Genomic DNA, 12,527 nt, shown 5'->3' with positions numbered 1-12,527 from the left:
GTAAATGTTAGAGTCGTCCGACTTTTATTATATTTAATTCGAAATTTTTAAAAATACACAAAATGTTATTCCCAATATTATAAGATAATATGTCAAAAAACACCGAAGCTATAATTTGTTTCATATTATTTTCCCACCACTTTTCCGATCGTTTCTATGGCAGATATATGATACAGTCGTCCTATTTTGATAAAATTAAATTCGATATTTAGAACTAATTAAAAAAAGTTTTTTCCAAGCGTAGGTGGTTATATGTTAAAAAAACACCAAAGATAGAATTTTTTTAGTTTTTTTTCCTATGGGAGCTAAAAGATATAGTTGTCCGATCCGGCTGGTTCCGACTTATATACTACCTGCAAAAGAAAGAAGACTTTTGGGAAAGTTTCAGCCCGAGAGCTTTAAAACTGAGACTAGTTTGCGTAGTAACGTACGGACAGACGGACATGGATAGATCGACTCGACTAGTGATGCTGATCAAGAATATATATACTTTATGGGGTCGGAAACGCCTCCTTCACTGCGTTGCAAACTTCTGACTGAAAACACAATACCCTCAGCAAGGGTATACAAACTTAAGAAACAAGTTTAAAAACAAGAAAGGTAGTCAACTTCGGCAAGCCGAAGTTTGTATACCCTTGCAGTTATAATTATAAGATTAAAAAATACAAAAAGTGATATTCCCAATAGTATAAGATAATATGTCAAAAAACACCGAAGCTATAATTTGTTTCATATTATTTTCCCACCAATTTTCCGATCGTTCCTATGGCAGCTATATGATATAATCGTCCGATTTTGATAAAATTAAATTTGAAATTCAGAACTAATTAAAAAAAATGTTATTTCCAAGCGAAGGAGGTTATATGTTAAAAAACACCGAAGCTATAATTTATTTCATATTATTTTTCCACCAATTTTTCGATCGTTCTATGGCAGTTATATGATATAGGCGTCCGATTTTGATCACTGTGGACGGCAGTACACGTAGTGGCGAAGGGCGCAAGAGAGCGTGCGAAGACAACTACTATATATAGCCGCAGAATTGAAAATCTGCAATTATGGTCCGATCGCAACGAGTGATACACCAATCGAAAGGTATTGCAAAAACTAAGAAGATTGCATACCAAGACTTTCGAAATATAGATTTGTTTGGGAGAAAAAGCGGTGAAATTGTAAAATTAAAAATTTAGAAAATTGGAGCTGCTGGATACGGTGGGAATAAAAGCCCCCGACTGTTTAGCTAGTTTTATTCTTACTGAGAATACGCGTCGAATGACATCTCATTTGTTGAAATCCGATGTTCTGTTCAAAAGTAATTCAAAAAACAAGATTTTCTACTTCTTCCGAAAATGAAAATGTTTGTCCCTTTGTTTGTGGGTTTGTATGCATCCCATCTTAGTTTTAGGGTTTTTGAAACCCTATAGGTGTATAAAGCAGCTTAAAATAGAAAACGTTTGTTCTACGACTTTTGGAAAAACCCGCTAGTTTAGCGGGAAATAAAAAAAAAGGGCAGATTTAAAATGCTTATAGTATCTAAACAACTAATGCTACAGAAACGTGCTATATATCTCTGAAAAGATAATTTAATTTGCTAAATACTCTTTATACAGTAAAATTGTCTGAATATAATAAATTTAGAGTTATGATAAAAAGTTATTTTTTAAAACCACTTTTTGACTATTTTCTCAAAATTGAGTCGAACGATTTCTTTTTAAATTTTAAATCATACAGCCCTTGAGATTCCTCAACTTTTGATATATAACACTTTTTGCCCTAAGAATTACCGTTTGGAAGATTTTAAGCGATAAAAAGTGCAACTCGTTTCAGCTTCGTATACGTAATATTTCATACTTATTCGAGTAAACAAGAAAAAAACCAATTTGATGAAAAAATTCTTATTAGATTTTTTCAAACGGAAAATCTGTTATGGCTTAAGGATCCTTTACTTGCAAGAAGCTAATCGAAATAGGAAACTTGATCTATTTGTTCTACCACTTTTGAAAAACCCGCTAGTTCGGCGGGAAATGTAAGATACGACAGATTTCTCTTGGAATCTGAAACTATACAGCCCTTGAGATTCCAAACTTGTGCTATTAAAATAGGTAATTGAAGCGATAAAACTTGTTGTGCCTAATTTAAGGTGGCGTTCAGCTAAGATTAGGGGTCGAATCTGTGTGTTTGGTTTTTCAATAGCCAAGCCATATGGGGACGACTCCTAGTCATGATAATGGGGTACTTAAACTCTTGAGCAAAAAAAACTTCTGATATCAACCAAAAACACCTCTTAACGAGGTAAAAAGTAGTGGCGAACGCGCCTTTAACAAAAATTTCTGATATCAACAATTGTGGCGAAAAATGATATTACATTCGATAAAATAAATAAACTATATTAAATTTATGTATTCGGCACGCTAAAACAGAAAATGTACGAGTAGGTAAATAAATATTTACTGTTGCGGGCCGAAATCATAAATTTAATATAGTTTTTTTATTTTATCGAATGTAATATCATTTTTCGTCACAATTGTTGATATCAGAAATGTTTGTTAAAGGCGCGTTCGCCACTACTTTTTACCTCGTTAAGAGGTGGTTTTGTTTGATTAAATTTAATTCGAAATTCAAAACTTGTTAAAAAATGTTATTTCCAAGCGTAGGAAAACACCAAAGAAATAATTCTTTAAAAAAATTTCCGATTGTTCCTATGGGGGCTGTAAAAATTGTACAAGCTGAGAGACTAGTTTGCGTAGAAACGGACGGACAGACGGACATGGCTAGATCCACTCATCAAGAATATATAACAGAAGAAGATGAGTGGAAGAACAGATCAGAAGCTTGTAACGCAGTGAAGGAGACGTTTCCGACCCCATAAAGTATATATATTCTTGATCATCATGACTAGACGAGTCGATCTAGCCATGTCCGTCTGTCCGTCCGTTTCTACGCAAACTAGTCTCTCAGTTTTAAAGCTATCGGGCTGAAACTTTCCCAAAAGTCTATTTCTTTTGCAGGTAGTATATAAGTCGGAACCAGACGGATCGGACAACTATATCTTATAGCTCCCTTAGGATAATCGGAAAAAAATTTTTTAAAAATTATATCTTTGGTGTTTTTTAACATATAACCTCCTAAGCTTGGGAATAACATTTTTTAAATAGTTTTGAGTTTCGAATAAAATTTTATAAAAATAGGACGACTATATCAATAGCTGCCATAGGAACGATCGGAAAATTGGTGGGAAAATAATATGAACAAATTATAGCTTCGGTGTTTTTAAACATATAACCTCCTACGCTTGGAAATAAAATTTTTAATTAGTTCTGAGTTTAGTATTTAATTTCATCAAAATCGGACGACTATACCATATAGCTGCCATAGGATCGGAAAATTCTTTGACATATTATCTTATACTATTGGGAATATCCTTTTTTGTATTTTTAAATTTAATAGTTATAACTGCAAGGGTATACAAACTTCGGCTTGCCGAAGTTAACTTCCTTTCTTGTTATAAAGAAATTGGAGAGTAAGACATATTTCCAATTTGTATAATAAAAATCACACAGTAAGATCTACATATTTTACATTTTTATTATACGTAGGAGAAAAAGACTTTTTTTTATATTTTTATAAGAAAAGTTGAAAAATAAGACTTATTATTGATCAAAAAAAAAGGGGTCGTGACGATCGCACCTTTAGCTTATAAATGATCTGATATCAAATTTTGTACGAAATATGCTTTTAAATTTGACTAAATAAATACGCTATTTTAACAAATGATGTGTCATTCGACGCGTATTCTCAGTAAGAATAAAACTTGGCTAATAACTTTAGGCATTTATCCCCACAAGAAGTTATAATTATGGTTATAGTTTTAAACAAATATTTTTTTGATCACTCCTATAAGAACTATATGTCCGATCCTGCTCGTTCCGACTTACATAATACATGCAATATAAATAAGACTATTGGGAAGGTTTCATCTAGATAGCTTCAAAACTGAGGGGCAAGAACTTAGGGTCGGTAACGTCTTCTTCACTGCGTTGCAAACTTCTGACTAAAATAATTTTACCCTCTGCAATATAACATTTAAAATTTACGCTTTTTTATTTAATTTAAATTTTCAAAAACAATTCTTTGCATTTTACCTTAAATCAGATATCTGGAGTAACAGACTTTGCAAGGATTTTTTTTTGTGAAATAGGCTCTTTGGTCCATTTTCTTCTCGCTTTCTAAACTAAATGTCGGTTTTCGAGCTAAACATTTCTAAACGTTTCCTAGGCTTCAAACCTACTTTTAGTTAAGGTCAATAACTTTTGAAGTAGAAATCTATCTGTTAGGGAGACTTACAAGGCCAGTTACGTCATGGCGGTTGAATTGCACCGGGCTACAACTAAATTAATTTATGTTATGAAACTATCAGACTGGTGGAATCGAGCAAATCGACTATTTCGTTTCGTTTTGTTTCATATTTAAGAGCAATTGAAAAAATTAGAAGCCAAAAAACATAAGATTAGGGAAAGGGCGTAACAATAAGTCAATCGTAAGTATTTACCTATAAAAATCATTACATTCAATAAATCTGTCAATTATTTGATCTAATATATTTTACTTACTTTTTTTTGTTGCTAGCATGTACCTCCAATATTTAATGTTAATGCACTTCTTTGATTGTACATCCATTTGTGTCTGAACAATTGACTTTAAAAAATTGGAGTAAATATATATTTTAAAATTATGTTGTACATATTATATATATTTTTATTGATAAATTTTATTCTAATTATTTGTTTAATTTTTTCTCTCGTTTGCTTCCAATATAAAACCAAAAAAATACTGGAACAAAATTGTTTAAAACCAACCAATCCGAACTGAATTGCCTTATAGTACACGGCAAGTCGTCTTCACTGGGGGAACCATTGACGGAACCTGGCGAGTATGAGAATCTTCCATTTCATGGTCTGCAAACGGCACCTAATAAGGTATAATTGAAATATTTATGATCTACCTAACATTGCATGAAAATGTATTCGTTCATTAGATTTACATAAAAACACAACTACATATATATTTTAAAAAAACTATACACGTTACTTGTAGATTTTAAAAGCTTGTAGCTGGTTGAAACTAACCAAGTCAACAACAGCCAGGGGCTATCAAAATTTTTTAAATAGTACTTTCATATAAACTAAGTTTTCACGAATTCGAGCAATTTAGTACTGATTTTTTCTTTAAGCCTAGTACTCAGATCGGCTAAGGGTTTCACTAGTCGAAAAATCTTATTCTTTTTAGTGTGACCGAAGTTTTCAAAATTCACCCGCCATACATGTGGCATGGTCTTACTGTCAAGCAGCTGGGCTGTTGTCAAACGGAAAACAAATCAATTGGAGCAATTTAAAAAAGAAGAGTCTGCTGGTGCACAAAGAAATTAAAATAAAAATAAATGAAATTTTCAACGAATGTTTTTATTTATGTAAATTAGAAGTTTAAGGCTTCCTTCTCGTCCCACGGATGCTTCGCCATCTTTCCCGCGCCATCTGTAGTCCAGTTCCGAGCTGGCCAATAATGGCTGGTGATGGCTCCTCCAGCTGTCCCTTCGCGGGCGACCTTATTTCCTCCTCCCTATAGAAGCCGGTGCATCCTCTACCTCCGCTGCATCATAGCTGCCAAGTAGCTGGTGAAGGAGTCCTCAATGGAGAGCTCGTCGGAGATCGAGCGATGTCCCATGTTCCTTCCCACTGGGATTCTCTAGTGGATCTCCTCCAGTGCTTCAACTATTCAGCGGAGTTGCCCCGTTGTGGTATTGCTTCCTGTCGGTCAAGTCCCACAATAATGGGCAACAGCATGGATTGGGCGTCCTTTTTCATCTGCACTGACCTTCCTTAGCCGTTTTGGGTGTTTTTCTTCCATTTTTAATTTTTAAATTCCCCACCGCCTCTGCACGAACACCGCCAAAGATCAAATTTCTTATTCTTTGGGCCGCGGCTAACGGCGTTCATCGAAAATTCACTCGCGAAATCTGGTATTTTTCTGGTATTTCCTTAGCTCATCTGAGTACCGCGCTGAAAAACAGACCCGACGAAAAGCGTTAGCTACGTATTTGCCTCTCGCTCACTCCTATGGTTAGCTCGCGGTTTTCGTCGATGTGAGTACTAGGCTTTAAGGACTAAACCGCCCCTTGAGTCCGTCTGTCTTTCGTCCTTAAAAACGTAGGTCAATACCAATCGAACCAAAAAAAAATGTTCAAGTCATATCATTATTGCAGATGTTATTAGAAAATTATGATAAAAGTCATTACTACCATGACCAATGTCTGAATCTACATTTGAAGGCATTTTAATTTTGAAATTGGTTACAGAGTAACGGGTATCTTACAGTCGAAGCACTCGACTATGGCGTTCGTTTTTGTTTTGTTATGTATTAATTTTTATAATGCATTAAGATTATTTTATTTAAAGAAACAATTTCATATTATATATATATTACATATATTTTCCATAATTTTTTATGTTTTAAATCGAATTCTAAAAAGCGTTCATTGCTTTAAAAATATAGCACTCCACTTCATACTTACCTTTGATTACATACTTGCAAAACACTTTAATATTTTAATACAACAAAATTATAAGTGCTGCCGCCAAAGAATTGTTTTAAAAGTTTTTTATAAGTAAACGAAAAGTGGAATTATAGTTTGTTAATTTTTGTATAAGAATTATAGATATAAATAATTGTTTACAGCTGTGACTGCCTTAGTTTTAACAATATAAGTTTTTAGGCTAAGACCACAACGAATAGCTTTAATTACTCAACGTGTCTATGCATTATTTAGATCTTTATTGTTGTTCGCTAGCAAATATTTAAAAATTTACAACAAAATGTAGAAATTTTATAAAATTTTATTTTTTTATTTATTTTAACTAATATCACCATATTACCGACAAGCTAACAATCATACTAATATTGATTTATCTACTTTGTTTCATCGTGTGCTCTTCCTAACTAACAAATGTTGCTTCTGCAATGGATTCATATCCCAGTGCTCTACTACCCCTATAAATTTTAAAAGCAACGCAAATTCGGTGCGTGATCTTCAGCGAATCAAGGGACTTAATGGAAATGCCAATCAAGATCGTCAGACTACTCAACATCCGCATTTATACCAGGAACAAACTTTTTGCGAGCAAGAATTACAATATGTTCACAGATCACAATACAATACCATACACCGTAAATCACCAGTTGGTGATCAACACAATAAATGCGTAACTGAACTAGACTCCAATCGTCAAGTTCTACATAACCTAAGCAAATGCTTCCCCAAGAGTTACACTGAGTATTACCATCAAAATCAGCAACATCATCAAATCCAGTTTCCAACAGCAAAGGATCAGATAAACACAAATTCCTTGACTAACGTTCAGCTAACCAATGCCATAGATCATGATTATCTGCCCAGTTACACTGCAATGAGCCGACCAACAGCTATTCCACACTCGACACTGCTAAGCACTAACCCCTTTCTGGCTGCTACCAACTTTAAGAAATACGTTAAAGAGGGAGAAGACCTCTCCGGAAGTATGCCACGTGAAAAACACAGAAAAAACACTCTGGATTTGGAGAAAAAGTTTTATTCGCTAAAGTTCCCAGGCGGAAACAACCTTAAGAATTGTTCATATAATGAAAGCTTCTCATCAGGTTCTATCACATCACCTATACAGTCCGCTATTGACGTTGGCATTTTAACAACATGCAAGAGGCACAATTCCTTAGCTCGCCAAAGCAAAAGCGATATTGACCCGAGTGTGCAGACCATGCCCCCCTGCGATCTTCCTGCTGACGAGAATATGGTCGTTGAAGACACAGTCGACCAAAGTACAGAATCAATAAGAATAGGAAGCAACGATTTAATTCTCCATTCTCATCAAACCTTGGCCACTGTTCAGCTGCACACTCAACTAGGCAAAGAAATAATAAAGAAACACCACCACCGCCATCACCACCACCAGCAAATAAAGAAGGAAGAAATTGCTGATTTGGACTTAATGGAGGCTGAGCGCAACAGCATTTATCGGAGTGACTCCGGAATATCTAATAGCTCCTACGAGTCTCAATTCCCCATAGCCTTATCACAAATTCGACCATCAAAACCAAAAAAAGGATCTGTTAATCACTTAATTCAAAAACATGTTCATAAAAATGTGGAAGCTCAGAAAAGTGTATTGATTCACGTTGATTCGCCTAACGTATTATTATCTGAAAATAATTTTTCTGATTGCGGTGTACCATTAGTTAATAATTCAACATCGCTTTCGCCCTGTAAAAAGCATGCTGCCTCCCCGCAATGCAACCATCACCAGCCACCATCAATTCAGTACAATGACAGGACTACAACAGAACCCCTTGTGCAACACCCACTTGGTCACGAGTGCGTGAATTCGGTATCTGCGCCATCAGTTTCCTTCAGTCTAAACCCTTCCAGCGTTCAAGGACCAAACAAGGTTCGTATTTATTAGAACGGCAAAATGAATGGAGTTAAAAAAGTATGATTTTTTTTCACAGTAATAGTTTTGACCCCCATTTATTCCCAGGTTAGGATCATTTTGTTATTATTTCTTTTAGTTTTGACTGGTACAAAAATATAGTTGCAACGCTCAGCCAGACGTTTGAGGATAACGAAGGTGTATGTGAAAGCGCAGCGGTTTTTAATTATAATGAGTTATTTAACTGTGGACGGCAGTCCACGCTTAGACGTAGCTCACAAGGAGAGTGCGAAGGAAGCTTACTACTATATGGGGCATTCTCTGGAAAACCCAAAACTAAAGTTCGGTGCCAAATTTTTCGTAATTTTTTACGTAAATAAATATACAAATAAAGTGTTGTTCGAGGGTTTTCACAGGTAGGGTAGCCAGGTTGTATGCCGAAAATCTTAAAAAATCTAGTCAACCGATTTTTATGCAGGACAGAGCTTTTTGGTGTAGAATGTTTCAATTTTCTTAGAAAAAAAAACAACAAGCTTGTAAACTTAATATTTCATTAAGAAAAGCATAAAAACGCATTCGTCAATTATTACAAAAAAGGCTACTTTTGATTTTTTTCGAACAAATATTAAAATGATCACTATTTTATTTGAAGTTAAGCCCGCTTTCTTGATTTGTTTTTTAATTCATAACTTGTATACACATAATATGTTTGTACCAAAATTTCCTTCGCAGGGCAGTTAGTAAATAAAGTTAAGATCATTTAAAAACTTTTTCAAAAAAGAATCAGAGTGAACATAATATGTTAAAGATTGAAAAACATTTTTATATTAATTTTTTCCAAGTGCATTAAAATGGGTTGTCTCAGCGTCTCAAAGACTTAACGGAAAAACTTTCACTCATTATTGGGTAGGAACCCTACATGCGACAACCCTCAAACCACACTTTTTGTGTTTGTTTTGACGCACACTGTTACGTAGAAAATTACAACAAATAAATACTTTGTGGCTTAAACTGACTGGCCGGCTTTCGAGAAAATGCCCTATACATACAAGAACAAATTGAAATCTGCTGTGATGATCCGATCATAGAGTGATACACGAATCCAAAGGAATTGCAAAAACAAAAATTATTGTATATCAAGACTTTAGGGAAATAAATATTTTTGAGAGAAATATCATAGTTGTACTGGAGATGCTTCGCTTAAAAGTTTTTTCAAAATCAAGATTTCAGTGGACTTTCCAAAAGAAACAGGAAAGGAAGCTAACTTCGGCAAGCCGAAGTTTCTATACCCTTGCATGTGGTTCCCGTGGGAGCGTTGTATGTTCAGAGCTTCCAATTTCTAGACAGCCAAAAACTAATTACATATACATTAAGATAATGTTCCATTTTAATTTACTACCGTATATGTTTACCGAAAACGAAGTAAAAAGGTCTTTGTATTATTTTGACATTAATCCGATACGAACGTTTCTATGGCAGCTATATTATTAAATTCGCTTTTACAGAAATGGTTTGTCCTTTCAATTGTTTCTTTTTTGAATAGGAACTCCTTGAGCGCTTGTAACTTTTTGTTTGCTCCAGTAAAGTTAGTCGCGTTGTCGCAAAAGACATCCGAAGGACGTCCTCGCCGAGCTATGAAGCGTTTGAGGGCACCATGGAATGTGTCAGTTGATAGGCTAGATACCAGCTTGATATGTAAAGCCTTGGTAACAAATCAAACGAATACCGCTCTATATGCCTTAAAATGTGGCTTGCCGCGTGTGCATCTACGCATCTTGAGAATAGTTTCGAAGGGATAAGCCGATCCTTGGAAAGTTGACCCATGATTTGGTTGAATAAAACCGGGCGATATCTTACGCAGTGTACGCACGAACGTAGGACTCGTCGAGCAACATCTAAGCATGTTGCTCGACGAGTCCTACGTTCGCCGACATGCGTTTTTGGACCTCCATGGTTCTTAACGCATGAATTGGTCTACAAAGTGGTCGTTCTTTGCCATCTAGATTTCATGTCGGGAACATTAGCGTATTCTTAAAGCCCTCCTACGTTGATCTGCTCAAAATTATCGCATTTCTGTACAAAGAGGCCAAGATTTTTTAAATTGCTTTGAATATGCTTGCCGCTTTGCCGCAGATTAAATTCCTCCGTGAAATAATTCGTTTGTAGATTCCAAGCAATATAATGGAGCGCGCGTCGCAGCTCATCTGCGGACGGTGATGTAGTATTGATATTTTAAGCCTTCTGGAGGAATCGGCAAGTCGAAGTATCCACGCGACTACTGATAGGCAGCGGCTTTGAGAGCTGATCTTGTATACGCCTTCCAGAAGATGGTTTCAAATGGTTGATATTGCGAATGCTGTTCTCCGAGATTTCATTTTAACATCCTCTGCATCAGGCTCCTTACGCTTGACTGCTGGCCACTGAGTTTGATCTAGCATCAGAAATTCGGGTTCGTCGAACCATCTGTACAGCCTCTCGAGATAAGATCCGCAAGATTGAGGTGCGTAGGTACATGCCTCCAGTGCCAAGTGGTGGTTTCTTCTTGGACCTCCAAAAATGCGATTACCTACAAATGTTGATAATGTTGCGGAGTGTTGACGAATCCAGTGTAATTCGATATGTGAATCGCACCATAGAAACGCCGTTGGCTGTTTGGTAGCAAGGGCGGCAATAACCTTGCTGTAAAGTTTCGAAAATAAATGTGCTCCGCACAATTCTAGTTTGGGGATCGACAACTTCCTGGTTGGTGCTACTCGAGATTTAGCTGTGACCAGCTGCACGCCTACTGTACCATCTAAGCTAACTACGCGTGTGTATATGTATGCATCAGCCGTAGGCTCTGATTATGGCATCACAAAACCCATGAAGATGCAGGCTGATCATATTCGGATTTAAGCAATAGCGACGAATTCCCAAAGATTAAAGAGAAGACTTTGCTGAAAGAAACGATAGCCACGCAAAGTGTATCGTCTAGGGAATTGCACCTTTAAAATCCATAACTCTTGCACTATAATTTTTGCGACGATAATGACAGGTGATACTAAGCCTAATGGGCCAAACCATGATTACGCGACCGACAAGATAGAAAGTTTTGATATAATATCTGAGATATTCTGCGAAAGCACTTAGAAAAGAAATATGTCGCTTCGTTGGTTCCACTTCAAGCCTAGGGTGCTGGTTACTGAATTGTCCTCCAAATTTCGATTTTTAACTGTGCAATCGTCGATAAAGTCCTTGTAATTGGAGTTCCATTTGGTTCTTCATTCAGTGGCCCTAGCGGTGACCTTCTCCAGAGAATGTGTTGAAACCTTCGATTCCTCTTATCCACGAGGACTTGCCGAAATATTTTAACTACATCGGCAGTAATGGCCTACCGATTTATGCGAAACTGAAGGATAAGTCTTTAAAGAAGAGTTGGACCGACTAGTAATAAATCATTTAGACATTTTTGCTAAATGCTTGTATGACAAGAAGCGTCAAACACTACTCGAAGCTTTGTCGACGTGATTTTTGATATGAGTACACTTCGTTGAGTCCGGAGTTCGATCTAATCGCCGCTCTAGAGCGCGAAATCGGTTTCTAGCTATATCGATTGATTCTCCTAACAGATAACACTCATCTTTAAATGAAAGATAAACAATCACACGACCGTCCACGTCGCGACGAACTGTGTTTAAGAATATGTATTCGCATTTCCCCTGTACGGATGTGTAAGTCTCACTTGAGTCCTTAACTACTTCAATTTTAAAATTTACTGTTGTTTTAATAATTTTGGTCCTCTTAAGTAATTGAAAATTGATGAGAAAGATACGAAGAGTGACAAGTATGATCATTATAGCACCGAACAGATACTACCCACCCTAGCAACGTTTTCTGTAGAACAGGTAAATTGGCGCTAAGTTTAATTTGCCCAACTGACTGAATCTCAAATAATGCCGCTGTACCAAGAAGTAAGTCAACACGCCTAGATTTGTTAAAATATTCGTCGGCAAGGGTTGTGTGCTGCGGCAGACTCCATGTCTAGATATCAATTTCTGTACTACGATGATGAGC

At 36.1% G+C, this 12,527-nt stretch overlaps 1 protein-coding gene across 26 annotated transcripts in view; it reads left to right on the top strand.

The window, feature by feature from the left end:
- The window catches only part of LOC119552963 (B-cell receptor CD22), a 153,556-nt gene that overhangs the window by 119,670 nt on the left and 21,359 nt on the right, over nt 1-12,527 (top strand). For 14 of the 26 annotated variants that reach the window (XR_005219747.1, XR_005219746.1, XM_037862958.1 and 11 more), the window contains 2 exons: nt 4,882-4,976; nt 7,032-8,492. The exons of 1 other annotated variant lie outside the window; for it this stretch is intronic. Coding sequence is in view for 21 of the 25 variants with exons in the window: in XM_037862958.1 (XP_037718886.1) it covers nt 4,882-4,976; nt 7,032-8,492 (1,556 nt within the window). In the remaining 4 variants the exon portion in view is untranslated. Of the gene's footprint in view, nt 1-4,881; nt 4,977-7,031; nt 8,493-8,553; nt 8,572-12,527 lie in introns of those variants that run through there. 11 more of the 26 variants (XR_005219749.1, XR_005219748.1, XM_037862965.1 and 8 more) reach the window with 4 other exon arrangements.

Source organism: Drosophila subpulchrella, chromosome 3L (genome assembly GCF_014743375.2).
Source record: "Drosophila subpulchrella strain 33 F10 #4 breed RU33 chromosome 3L, RU_Dsub_v1.1 Primary Assembly, whole genome shotgun sequence".
Classification (NCBI taxonomy): Eukaryota; Metazoa; Arthropoda; class Insecta; order Diptera; family Drosophilidae; genus Drosophila; species Drosophila subpulchrella.
The sequence above is the reverse complement of the archived record's forward strand: the minus strand, read 5'-3'. Positions and strand labels throughout refer to the sequence as shown.